Here is a 13,221-nt window from a genome sequence, read left to right as displayed (position 1 = left end):
GCAGCCAATGCTGCAGTTTCATGCACCACCACTGTCTTGTGTGCAGCCACTCCAGCCTCAGAGGGCTTCTTGGGCTTAGCAGCAGCAGCAGCAGCAGCAGGAGGAGGAGGGAATCAGCTCCAGGCCCTGCTGAACCCTTGAAACAGCCCGAGAGCGAGGGAGGGCTCTCTGGATGGGGAGGCTACAGAGTAGGGGGCTGGGCAGCCTATGAGAACCCTCTCCTTATGCTACACCTGGGCTAGCACCAATCCGGCACCCACAGGGCCGTATCCGGAGAACAGCAAAGTGGGAGGGTGGAAACCCCTACACCTGCAACTTGTCAAAAATCGAGCAAAAATTGTGCTCCTCAGGCTTTGAAGAACGACATTCTATTGGTGAAAGGTGGCGGGGGGGGGGGATGAGAGTTGTGGGGGGCCACCAGCATGGTGGAGCTGTGTGGGGGTGGGGGCAGTGGCAGCATCTCTTTTTTTAGAAAGACCCCATGCATGAGCACTCTTGCCTCAGTGCCCCGGCAGAGGCGCGCCAAACTATGATGATGAGCAATAACATCCTAAAAATCAGAATGTGGCAGCCATAAACCGTAAAGAATTGGAACACAGTCACATCACAAGGCTGATGTTGTTACAGAAACAGCTTGTCTTGGGACTGCAGACAGCGTCCCTCTGTGCGATTGGGAGTTGCGGGCTTGCAGCCATCTTGGACACTTGAGCTCACAGGATTGTGAACTTTGCACATGCCCTTATCATGCAAACATGGGGCAGCACTGGAGGAGAGCCGGTCTTGTGTAGCAAGCATGACTTGTCCCCCTAGCTAAGGAGGGTTGAATGGGAGACTTGATGTGTAAGGAAGGTATTCCCCTCAGGGGATGGAGCCGCTCTGGGAAGAGCAGAAGGTTCCAAGTTCCCTCCCTGGCAGCATCTCCAAGATAGGGCTGAGAGAGATCTCTGCCCGCTGCCAGTCTGTGAAGACAATACTGAGCTAGATAGACCAATGGACTGACTCAGTATATGGCAGCTTCCTATGTTCCTATGATCAGATTAACAAAGGCTGCAGGGAGACCACCATGGCCTTTCTTTTGCAAAAAGGGAGGAAGCTAGCAAGCAGATGGGGATCAAAGAGGCTTTCACAAGCAAAAATAGCTAACTCCCTTCCCAATGAGATTAGCTTTGCTCAGATAAGCATGGTACACGCCCCCAGCCTCCTATCACTGCATTAATGAGCTGGCAAGGACCCAAAGGTAGGATCGTTAACAGAAAAAGAAACCGATTTCTCTCTCTAGAAAATGCGCCCTGGTCTCTGATAAGGCTTTTGAGTTCACCCATCCAGTACGCTACACTCGACCATCCATTTCCTTCTTTTGTTTCTTAAAGAACACGCCCCCCCCCCCCCGGGGCCGGCAGGTTCATGTAAACATGAACTCCTTTGTTACACAGAGTTTTTAGCCCCTGACTTAAGCATTGCCTCGGGATATGTTTCTGAGTACAAATACCCCAGAGTGGGCATCAGATTTGGAATCAGACTTCACATGGAGCTTTGCCCTGCTGGTTCTCAAGGTAGTGGTAGCTCTTTGCTCCTCACCCTTTCTCATTCCTGCTTTTCTACTGCCACCCCCCTGCAAGGAAGGTTTCTTGTACACTGCAAGTGGAACCAACACACCGACGGATCAGGACCACTAATACTAACTGCCTAATCTCGTTGCTCCCTTCTCTCTCCTCTTTAAACCTACATCTTGGTCTTTTCTCAGGCAAAGCTGATTTAATTGACAATTCGGACCTTAAGCTAAAACGCCTCTATGGGAGACTCTAGCTAATACTGTTGGGTTAATTGGCTCCTCACCTTGCCTAATCAATCTTTTTCTTTTCCTGTACCCCAACAATCCCTAAATAAATCTGATTGTTCCAGACCAAAATCTTGCACAAATTTATTCTGAAATGAACTGTTCCATATAGTCACACTGATTCCCCATGTTAGCCCCAAAGCCCAATTTGAGTGTTTAGCCAGCATTTCAGAATAGTCTCATTAACAATATTATGAAAGATAAATATGGCGGGTGCCAGGGGGCCTGTGCAGAGAACTCTGCCTGGGCCAAAGCGTCACTAAAACAATTAGTCAGGGATCAACACTTAGGGTTGATGGGGGCTGCCACTGGCCCCCAGGCCTTACAATGAAGAACACTGATATATTCAATGCCAGAACACCTAGGAGCAGTGTCCCCTCCAACAGTGACTCCCAGATGCTGTTGACTACAACTCCCAGCATCCCCAGCTGCAATAGCCTTTGCTTGGGGATTATGGGAGCTGTAGTCAACAACATCTGGGAATCCCGGTTAGAGGGGACACGGTCCCTAGGCCACCCTCCCCCTTTAGCACAGCCAGCACAGCAGGCTGCAGCTCCGATTCAAGGCATCCGCTCCCAGGCTGGTACCTGCTGTCTGCTGAGTCTGAGGGTGCAGGCCATCCTCGGAGGCAGCCAGAGCTTCCAGGGCCTGCAGGGTGGACACCAGGGCATCGTCCAGATCCTGGGCATGGTCCCGGACTGTCCTTGTCTGCACGCTGTCGATGAGTGTCACGGGGATCTCGTCGTAGAGGATCCCGCAGAGGTGGCGGCCTTGCTCCTGGCCCTGTGCCACTGCGGCCACGGCTGCCGCCCGGCGCTTGGAGTCGTCCTCGTCGGAGCTGTTGTCCCGGAAGCCGGGGGGCGGGGCAGCAATGGCAGGGAGCAGCGAGGTCGTCTCGTCCTCTTCCTCGTCGCTGCCTGGAGGTGGGAGGGACATCAGGTCCACCATGGTGCTGCGGGAGCTGCCCGGGTTGCCCCCTCGCCGTGGAGCCGGGAGCCCCTTCACTTTGGCTTTGCAGGAGTCGCAGTAGGAGTGCAGGGCCTTGCTCGGTCCCCCGCCTCCATGGCTGTCCATGGTGCTGGCCCGGGCACGGTTGGCCCAGCACTCCCGGTCGAGGCCGTCTGGGTCGTAGTCCTGGGGGCCCCTGTTGCAGTCTTGCCCCGAGCTCTTGGGGGTAGGGTCCGACTTGGTCCGGGGCCGGGCCTCCTTGAAGAAGATCAGGTTTTCATTGATGTCCATCCGGCTCTTGCGCTCTTTCCTCTGCTCTCGCATGTGCAGGTAGCAAAAGCTGACGAGCTCCGAGTCCGCGGCCAGGGGGCTTCGAGGGCTGCACTCCCCGGGGCTGGGGACAGCGCCACCCAGGACCCCGCTCTCTTTCTTTCCCAGGTGCCCCGCCGCAGCAGCAGGCCGGTGGGCGGCGGGGGGCGCAGTGGCATAATCTGAAGCAAAAGAGCAAGGGGGTCATCGTTAGGACCCTGCACCGGGCGGGGAAGGAGAAGGCTCTCTGGCGGCTGTTTCAAATGCACATCAACAGGCAGGCAGGGAGAGGCAGGGGCAGCAAAGGCTCCCCCCTTGCCACATCAGTGAGAGAACCTCGCATGGCATGGCAGAAAGGATGGCTTCCCCTGGCACCTGCCCACCGTGGGTAGAGGCTGCTGATCAAGCAGCAGAGCAGGTGCGCTAACTTGCACACCCCACAGAGCAGGAAATGGCACTTCCTCAGCTGCTCCTAGAAGCTGGTAGGCACTGCTGAAAAGGCGGGTGTGAATTATCCCAGGGTGGCTCTTATTCTCACAGAGGTGAGGATATCCCCCATCAGCACAGTGGCTGTTGCTGGTGTCTATCTTATGTTTATTTTTGAATTGTGATCCCTTTGGGGATAGGGATCCCTCTTATTTATTTATCTCCCTAGAACAACTGCTTTGGGAACTTTTGTTGAAAAGCGCGAAATAAATATCTGTCGTAGTAGTAACAGGCACCCCAGCTGTGTCTGGGATGTGCCACTTCAGACTGCAGGAGGGATGCGTGTGACAGAACGCTCCTCCAGGCAAAAATAAAAACACTCCTGCGCACAGAAGGCTTGCATGTCAGGAAGGATACTTCTAGTCAAGCCTCCTCCCTGACACACTCATTTTCTAAATGCAGGGAACTTTACTGCATGGAGGAGTATCATGTCATGTACACCCCCACCTGCCACCTAAAGTGGTACAACCCAGAGCTGGACCACCTCAGGGAAACATAGATTTTAGGTCCTCGCATGGTCTGGACGAGCATCCCTCGTCCAGAAAGCTAGGAGGTAAGACCTAAGTATCCCCAGATCTCTCTCATCCCTAGATTTTGTGCACTGGCAGAGAGACCATTGGGAAAGGTCAACAGCAGCCCACCTGCTTTGATGCAGAGGGTCCTGGCTTCCTTCAATCACTGGCAGCATCTCCACTTTCCCCACCAAAGAGGAAAACAGGTGCTGGAAAGGCCAAGATCTTGCAAGTTGCTGCCAGTCTGAGCAGACAGTACTGAGCTCGAGAGGTCAGAGCACCTGCTTGACCTGCAGAAGATCCCGATTCCCATCCCTCTAACTGACATCTCTCGAAAAAGGCTCTCAGGTAGCAGGGCTGGGCAAGGTTTCTCTTTGCTTGGAGAGCTGCTGATGGTCAGAACAGACTAGATTGGGTTAATCAGGCCTGCTCAGCTTTGCCCTCCCCCCACTGACTACAACTCCCATAATCCCTAGCCATAGCAGCTACTAGCCAGGGATTATGGGAGTTGTAGGCCAACATCTGCAGGAGGGATGAAATTGAGCAGGCCTGGGTTAGATGGAGCAAGGGCCTGACTCAGGATGTGGCTGCCTCATCTGCTCTTTCTATTGTCCAGACAAGCCCAGCAGTTGACCCAACAGGACTGACTCTGAAGGCCTCTCCTAACAAACCCCAACACTCTCTCAGAAGAGGAATGGCTTGTGGCCAGTGTTCCTTCGAGCAGGGATTCCCAGATGTTGTTGACTACAGCTCCCAGAATCCCCAAGAAAAAGCCATGGCAGCTGGGGATTCTGGGAGCTGTAGTCAACAACATCTGGGAATCCCTGTTTCGAGGGAAAACTGCTTGTGGCAGACGGCAAAGATGGTGTGGCTAAAGCTCCTGGCCCCAGGGTGTGCTTGGTGTCTCTGTGGTCTCTCGGACCCCCTGTGCTCCCTTCAGTCCTCCCCGCCGCCCCGGCCGCCTCCTCGCATGCCTCTAATCCACACAGGCATTTGGAGAGAGATACCTACCACCTCCTCTGTCCTCTCCACGCGTCTGACGGCATGGCTCTCGCCTACAAACACTCGTGCCATGATCAGCCAGCGAGTCTGAGGCACAGTGGCAGGGCTCATCTTTATGCAACCACACACTAATGTGGCCACCCTTCTGAAATTAGACTTGGTTCGTTAATTCACACAAAGCATTCTCCTTGGTCCTGCCACCTGGGGGTGGCTTTGGCCTCTCAATGCTCATTCCAAAAAGAAGGCCAGTGGGATTCAAGTCCAAGGATGGAAATTAGATCCTAAATTTTTAATTAGAATTTTAATAATTTTAATAATTTGTTTTATATATTGTTTTTATTGTGTTTTAACTTGTGATTTTTAATATTAAAATTTGTACACCACCTAGAGATTTACATATCCAGCGGTATAAAAATATGATGAATAAATAACCACCCTGAGCCATTTTTGGAAGGGTGGTGGTGTATCAATCAATCAATCAATCAATCATAAATAGAATAAGATGCTGCCCCACCCAGATCCCAAGGGTGAGTTTGAGAGAGAGAGCTCCCTGCAGCAGCCAGGGAGTGAGATCCCAAAGTGGGTGGGGGTGCCCCTGGTCAGACAAAGTGTGGGAGCCACTGCAGTGCAGGAAGGAACCCGCAGCCTCGGAAAGGAATCCAGCACGTTGGCTGTGCCTAAGGGCCATTTTCAGAATTCGGAGGAAGAGAAAAACACCCATCATGATGGGCAGGAGAGATCATGCAAGTCATTACCAACCAGGGTCATTTTTCCATATGTGGTGGACCTGTAATAAGGCTCAATTGTATTGGAAGCAAATTCATGAGAAAATGGAACAAATTTTAGAGGTTAAATTTCCTTTTTTACCAGAAATCTTTCTTTTAAGTATGACAAAACCTTATATTCCTTCTAAATGTAATGAGCTGTCTTTATATATGATTACTGTAGCCAGGATTTTATATGCTCATAAGTGGTGCGTTTTTGTAGTCCCCTCTTTAAATGATTGGTTTTTGAAATAATGGGATTATGCCTCAATTTCTAAAGTTCCAGTTTATATGAATGAAGTCTCAACTGAGTCATTTATGTCAACTTGAGATCCCTTTATAAACTTTAATATCCGACAAGGACATCATTTGTTCCCATTGTCTGGATTTGCTTTGTGAAGCTTTATGTACCCAGTTTTATGCAACCAAGTGTTGATCAGATGTAATCAAATGTTGATCATTGCTGCTGAATTTTCTTAGAACTGTTAATATATTTTATAACATTCTGGTTTCTTTCTAGTACTTGCTTAAACAAATATCATGAGACTGTTTTTCTTTTCTTTTGCTTATGTTTCAATAAAATTGGGGAAAAAAAGTTTTTTAAAATAGAGATCATGCAAGTCACATGTTAATGGTTCCTTTCAGGAGTGGCTTGGGTTGCTCCTCTCTCTCCTGCCTCATTGCCTTCAGGCTGGGCATTCACCAGTTAGAGCTGCACAGCTAACTGCGCAGCTCTACCTGATGAATGGCCACCTTGTAGGCAGTGCGGCTCATGGGCAGGGTGGCTGAGAGAGAAGAGCAAACCCAGATGCCTTCTCTGGCATCCCTCTGCTCTCCACGCCTGGCTCCTTTGAAAGAGAAGAGATGAAGCAGGAGTGGAATGCGCCGCACACATCATCTTCGTCCACCCTACACAGACTTTGCCTTTACTTCACCGTTTGGTCTGAGAGGTGGAACAACTCAGTGCTTAGCCTATGGCTCTCCTGTGGGGCAACATGGAACGCCCCCCCCCCCGCATATTAACAGCTACAGAAAGAGCCTGTCCCAAATGCTGGGGGCTGCCTCCACCCCTCTGGCACTTTCCCCCTGCAGCTCAGCCACAATCCAGCCAGAATTCCCATTTGCTTTGGCTAAGGCTGAAGGAGAAGCATCTGCCCCACAGAGCCACCTGCCACCACAAACAGGGTGCCATCGCAGGGGGAGGATGCCAGCTGGGGCCCTATCCAGGGAGCCCCCAACTTAAGGGTCAGTCTCCGGGCAGGACTGACTCTGAGCAGCTGTGGGCAGGAGTGGGGCACAGGCAGCAGAGGTTGAAACGTACCTGCCTTGATCATTGGAGGCGGAGGGGGCTGGCTGGCCGGCCGGGAGAAGATCATCCGCTTGGAGTCCACCAGGAGACGGCAGTAGCCGGCGATGAGGCAGGCAAAGTTCGTGGCCTCTGGCCACTCCATCAGCAACACCAGGGTCTGGAAAGGGGAAGAGAAGCCATTCCGGGAGATCAGACGCAGCAGCTCGGCAACAGAGAAGGCAGCCGGGCAAGCAAGCACCAGCAGCAGCAAGAGGAATCCGCCTCCTGCTGCAGGTGGGCCCCCCACAAAATAAAAATACATATCAGCCTGCAGTTCATTTCCATGTGGGGGTGTCGAGTGTCACTGATTGCGATTTGAATCCTGTCTGCAAGTGATGAGCAAAGCAGGCCCACGCCAACGTCTCAGCCGCCGAAGGAGGCAGTGCATCCGCCCGCTGCTGTGTGTCTCCCCCGCAGAGGAGTGCACTGAGTCATCTCACGTTTGAAAGGGGAGAGCGCCAGCAAGGAACCCCCCTTGCCGTGCCATCTAGAAAGGGGCTCTTTATCCACTGGATTTATTTCGAACCGATTTAACCCTCCTTGCAACAAAAAATCTCCAAGGCCAGGAACAACAGAGTAGACATTCAATAAGCCGGGGCGTCTCCAAGCCGGGTCCCACCATCTCCAGCTATCATGGCCTCTGGCTGATGTGGCGGGGGATGATGGGAGCCGTAGTCCAACAACATCAGAGGACTCAAGTTGGAGAAAATCAAATAATTGGATAATTTCAAAGAGCAGCTGCTGCATCTCCGAATTGGCAAATCCAGCCGCTGAAAGGTAATTTGAATTAGAAGGTGCTTGTGTTCCTTTCAAGGTAATCTACCGAATGGCACAGCAGGAAAATGACTTGACTAGCAAGCCAGATGTTGCCGGTTCGAATCTCTGCCGGTATGTTTGCCAGACTATGGGAAACACCTCTATCGGGCAGCAGCGATATAGGAAGATGCTGAAAGGCATAATCTTGGAGGAGGCAATGGTAAACCCCTCCTGTATTCTACCAAAGACAACCACAGGGCTCTGTGGGTGCCAGGAGTCGACACTGACTCAACGGCACACTTTACCTTTACTCTACCTTTCAAGGTCTGTTTAAATGGACCAAGCACTCAGGTCTGGTGCATCTCTTGCAAGAGGCAGTTGCTCAGCTTGGGGCTGTGACCAAAACAGGTCTTTCAGGCATTGCCACTAATTTTAGAGCAGGAGGTTTTTGCAAAAGATTGTTCTGACCAGATTTCAAAGGTGTGGAAAGGTGTGGAAAGCTCCAGGCCATAGAGGTTTTTAAAGGTTAGTGCCAGCAGCTGGAATCTCACCCAGAAACAAGCTGATGGCCAGCAGAACCTGCTGAGAATGGACACAATGCCTTCTCCATAAGCAGGACTGATGATCACCTGGCTGCTGCTTTCTGCACAGCTTGTTTTCAAGGGCAGTCCCACACAGAGCGCAGCACAGTAGCCTGGACAGGAACTTCTCAGGGCATGGATGCACCCCAATAATCAAAGCTCTTCCTGGCATGTCAGCCAAAGTTGCTCAGAGCTGTTCCTGGCTGCTGCCCTCACCTGGGAGTGCAGAAGGTGGCCCCGATCCAGATATACAACCAAAAAACAAACAACTTTCTGGGGCGAATGTTTAGATGGTGTGACCACATCTAAAACCACGATTCCCACCAGATCATCAGATTTAGCATTGCCCACCAGGGCGCTTTCCAGATTGCACGCTACCAGAGTGTCATGACGTATCCCTTAAGTGTCCTTCCGTATTGCCTGTGTCTTGACATTGCGGTCCCTGTGCTGTAAGCAAGGTGCCATTCACATTTCCGATGCCGCCTTTAGTGTTTTATTGCTGCGTTACAGCCCTATAATGTTGCATCTGCGTTGCAAAAGAATAGCTGTATTTGCCCGTTGCAGGAGGCAATGGATTTCAACTGCAGTTTTAAATCGGCACCACAAAAAGTCAGAGTTTACACCACTTTTTGCGGTGTAAAGCCCACTCTCTGGAAACCACCCAGGAGCAAATCTGTCTAGTCTGGATGGAGCGTTATCCTCGTCTGGCCCATTCCTGACCTTGGACACTCATTCAGAAACGAACCTGCCACACCTGGGTCAGGTGGCAAGGAGAGCTAGAGACGACATGGCAATGACAGCCCATCCTGCATGCTGGACAACCCAGGGAGGTTCATGTAGATGCTTACAAGTGTGGGGGGCATAACAGACCCTTGCGGGAGCCCACCTTGAGAGCAGGGCTCTCCAAGATCCCCTTGGGAAGGCTCCCAGTGAAGCAGGAGTGCAGGCACTGCAAAACAGGGTGCCCAAGGGACAGGTTGCCCCAACAGGACTCCACTGCTGGGAGTAAAGAGCTGCTGAGAAGTCCCAGAAAACCAAGAGGGGCATGCTTCTCCTGCCTATCTCACAGTAAAGGGGGATGGGGCTGTAGCTCAAGCAGAAGGCCCCAGGTTCAATCCCTGGCAGTATCGCTAGGCAGGGCTGGGAAAGACTCCTGCCTGAAATCCTGGAGAGCTACTGCCAGTCAGAATGGACAACACTGAGCTAAGTGGACCAAGGGTCTGACTCGGTATAGGGCAGCTTCCTATGTTCATAGAGGTCACCAACCGAAGTGGCCAAAGCAGTCTCAAAGTCCACCTGGCAACCAGCTGAACTGGACTTAGGGAACCAGGAGTTGCCCATTGCCTCAGGAGTTGCCCATTGCCTGTGCAATCCCTTGAGGTGAAAACGGGAGATTGTCTGGAAGTCCTGAATCCTGAGAACTGGGGGAAGGTTCTTCAGAAGAGGTCTACCGACTGCCTGCTTCAGGTGTAATGACATGCCACCCTCCCTCTCAGATGTACTGCATGAAGAACAGCCACCAACCAGGCCTTGGCCAAATGGAAATACCATTCAAAAGCAGCGAGAGGAAGTTGTGAGGCATCTTTGTGGGACAGCAGAATGGCAGCCTGCTCTGCTTGCTGCAAGATGCAATCCGTTGCCCAGGAAATAATGGCACCGGGCGGGCTCTTTGCTTTTGCCAGAGAATGAAAGCATGGATTAGGGCTCCAAATGCCAAGCGCGTGTGGTGACGCCTCTGCAGGAGAACAGCTAATTGGTTTGGGCTGCCTTAACAAGGAAACTGGAGCCAGGGGCCCCTTTGTCTTGGAACTCTGGAAGCCAGCGGTGGTTCAAGCAAGGAGCCTTAACTGAAGATGGGAAGGGGGAAGGGAAGGGGCATGCCAGCCCACCCTAAATTCTTCATCCGGCCAAATGGAAAAGCTCATTCTCAGCTAGCAGGAGACCAAAGCTAGCCACCGACAGCAATGGGTTAACCATATCAAGCTTGCTTTCTCCAAAGATCAAACACCAACTGCACTGCAGAACACAGTCCGGTTCCTGCAGGCTTCTGCTGCCAGCCTGCCTCCCCGCTCGGAGCAGCCACCTTCGGACTCTCCCAGCCTTTCCTCCCTCTGCAGCTCCAACTTCAGAGCCTCCCTGGATCTTTTCTGAAGTCTCACCCAACAACCTTGTGCCTTCCTGTAGTGTCAGGAATGGAACTCTGCTCTGGGCCTGGGCTGTGTCCCTGAGTCCTCAAGGGAAGGACCTCTTAGACCGCTGGAGTCGCCTGCCCAAGTGGCTCACTCGGTGGCTCCGTGGCCTTGTTCCCGTTTCTGTCCCCTTCACGGCACAGCCATGGAGAGCGGCCTTGCTGCCCTTTCATCCACGCCCAGCCTCTGCACTGCCCAGGCATTCTGAGCCTCCCGGGGGCTTGCCACTTCGTCGTGCTCCTGGCCCTTTTCCACCAGCCGTTCCAGCAAAGCTCCATAGAGGGCAGGAGAGCCCCGGATTCCAATGATCGCTTGCACTTGGTTAAGGAAACCAGTCCAGGCAAGACACTTGCTCATTGTGTCCCTGGTAGCAGCAGCTGCCAAAGAGGCCCAACCTCTGCTCTGCAGAAGGGGGCATTTAGGGGAGAGGGGAGGGCCAAGCAAAGCAGGCTGATGAGATGCTGGCTGTGGAGGGTGCATGATTGGCCCCACAATGGCCCCCCGGAGAATGAAGCTCCTCACACCGGGCTGGGCCTGCCAGTCACCTCCTCACCATCCCTGTCAAGATCGTGGCCACTGTTCAAAGGAAGACTCTGATGCTACAGTCACTCTGTGCATAACCCTGGCTGCCCCCACCTCTTGCTTCCACCTTCTGGCCGGTGTGCAGTGAGCATCGAGTCCTCCTGGTAACAGAGAGGAAGAGTCACTTTGCACCTTCCCATCAGCCTCTGCTGCAGCAGATGGAGGCCACATTTCTTGAGAGGGCTTTTCGGGGCTCTCTGTACACGGATGCTTCCCAGGGGTGGCTTGGCAACGCGCCCCCACTCGGAGGCAGCATGTCAACCACCCAGCAGAGGATCTAGCTGCAGGAGTCCTTGCTGCGCCCTTTTCAGTCCTTGTGGATGAGGGTGTCTCTCTGCACAGCCCAACTCCCCGCGTGACCCCGACAGGCCAATGCAGCCCTGCTCTGGGGGGTCTTCTTTTGAAGAGGCAAGACTAGTGTCCTTCAAGGACAGGGCTTTTTGGTGCTCGCCTCCATGCTGTAGATTGCAAGGAGGGCTGTAGAGCTCAGTGGCAGAGCTGCTGCTTTGCAGGCAGGAGCTCCCAGGTGCAATCCCAGGTAGCATCTTCAGGTAGGGCTGAGGGAGATCTTCCTCTGTCTGAAACCCTGGGCAACTACTGGCAGTCCGAGTTGGCAGGACGGGGATATAAGGACCAAGGGGCCGTATCAGTTGGAGGCAGCTTCATTTCCAGCCCATTACTCTTGATCCGTTGATTGTTAACTTGTTTTAGATTTCACTGGTTTTATTGATCAACGAAGGGATCTGAAGGGATTTGAACCGAACCTGAGCTTCAAAGAGCTGTTTTTCCAGCACGCCAGAACTGAAGCCAATCCAAAAATGTCTTGATTGCCTTGAACCGGAACTGAACTCCTGAGCACAGAAAACGGGAAACCAGTTCTGCATAAGTGGTTCAGTAATCAGGCATTCTGCTTGTAGCTGTATTATTATTTTATTATTATTTACATTTTATATCCCGCTCTTCCTCCAAGGAGCCCAGAGCGGAGAACTACATACTTAGGCTTCTCCTCACAACAACCCCGTGAAGTAGGTTAGGCTGAGAGAGAAGGGACTGGCCCAGAGTCACCCAGCAAGTCTCATGGCCAAATGGGGATTTGAACTCGGGTCTCCCCAGTCCAAGTCCAGCACTCTAACCACTACACCACGCTGGCTCACTAATAGGCAGTTTGAATTTTTTTGGTGGGGGGGGCAAATTATACCTTTTTTTGCAAGTATATTCATTTTGAGGTGTTCTCGTTTGCTTTTATTCTACATGAGCTCTGCTCTAATCGTCAGGACTTGAAACTCCTGAGATCTGAACTGGTGTGAACCCACATTGTTTATGGTTCTACCCCCACTCGGACTGAGCTGTGGACTGTTCCCTGCCGCCAGAATGTTGCAAACCTCTTTGTCAGTGTGTTCTTGAAAAGCAGCATAAGAACCATGATAATCATACAACTGGAAAAAGTCCCTCACTATGCCTGAGTTCGGAGGAAGGCAAAGGGCTGTGTCCAGCTAGACCATGGCATGCTGGCTCAGCTAATCTGGCTGATGCAAGGCTGGGGATCTTTCCCAGCTGGCGAGGGGCAGGGCTCCTTCCTTCTACCGTGCAAGGCCAGAGCAAGGCACCTTACTGCCAAAGTGGCCGTGCCAAGGTCTGTGCTCCAAGACCCCTCGCCATGCAGCAGAGTCACAGATCAGGCGTTCCCGCCACAAACCGCTGCACAAGTTGCTTGCAAAGCTAGGCTGGGCCGACAGCTCAGATCAGATGCCAGAGTGGAAGGAAAGCAGCAGGGCTCCCGGCTAGCCGTTGACCGTCGTGGCAGGCCGGCTGTAGTCAGTTCCCAGACCTGGCCAGCTTGTCGGCACAGAAGCCACTGGGAATCCTTGAGACTTCATTTCTCCTTGGTCAGGTCTTGGCCTCTGCCC

At 52.5% G+C, this 13,221-nt stretch overlaps 1 protein-coding gene across 8 annotated transcripts in view; it reads right to left on the bottom strand.

Moving 5' to 3' along the window:
* Positions 1-13,221, bottom strand: part of FRMPD3 (FERM and PDZ domain containing 3) — a 94,064-nt gene that overhangs the window by 5,484 nt on the left and 75,359 nt on the right. For all 8 annotated transcript variants that reach the window (XM_053274253.1, XM_053274248.1, XM_053274249.1 and 5 more), the window contains 2 exons: positions 7,180-7,324; positions 2,425-3,276 (listed from right to left, as the gene is read on the bottom strand). In XM_053274253.1, coding sequence (XP_053130228.1) covers positions 2,425-3,276; positions 7,180-7,324 — 997 coding nt within the window. The remainder of the gene's footprint in view (positions 1-2,424; positions 3,277-7,179; positions 7,325-13,221) is intronic.

Source organism: Hemicordylus capensis, chromosome 11 (genome assembly GCF_027244095.1).
Source record: "Hemicordylus capensis ecotype Gifberg chromosome 11, rHemCap1.1.pri, whole genome shotgun sequence".
In the NCBI taxonomy this organism is placed as follows: Eukaryota; Metazoa; Chordata; class Lepidosauria; order Squamata; family Cordylidae; genus Hemicordylus; species Hemicordylus capensis.
The sequence above is the reverse complement of the archived record's forward strand: the minus strand, read 5'-3'. Positions and strand labels throughout refer to the sequence as shown.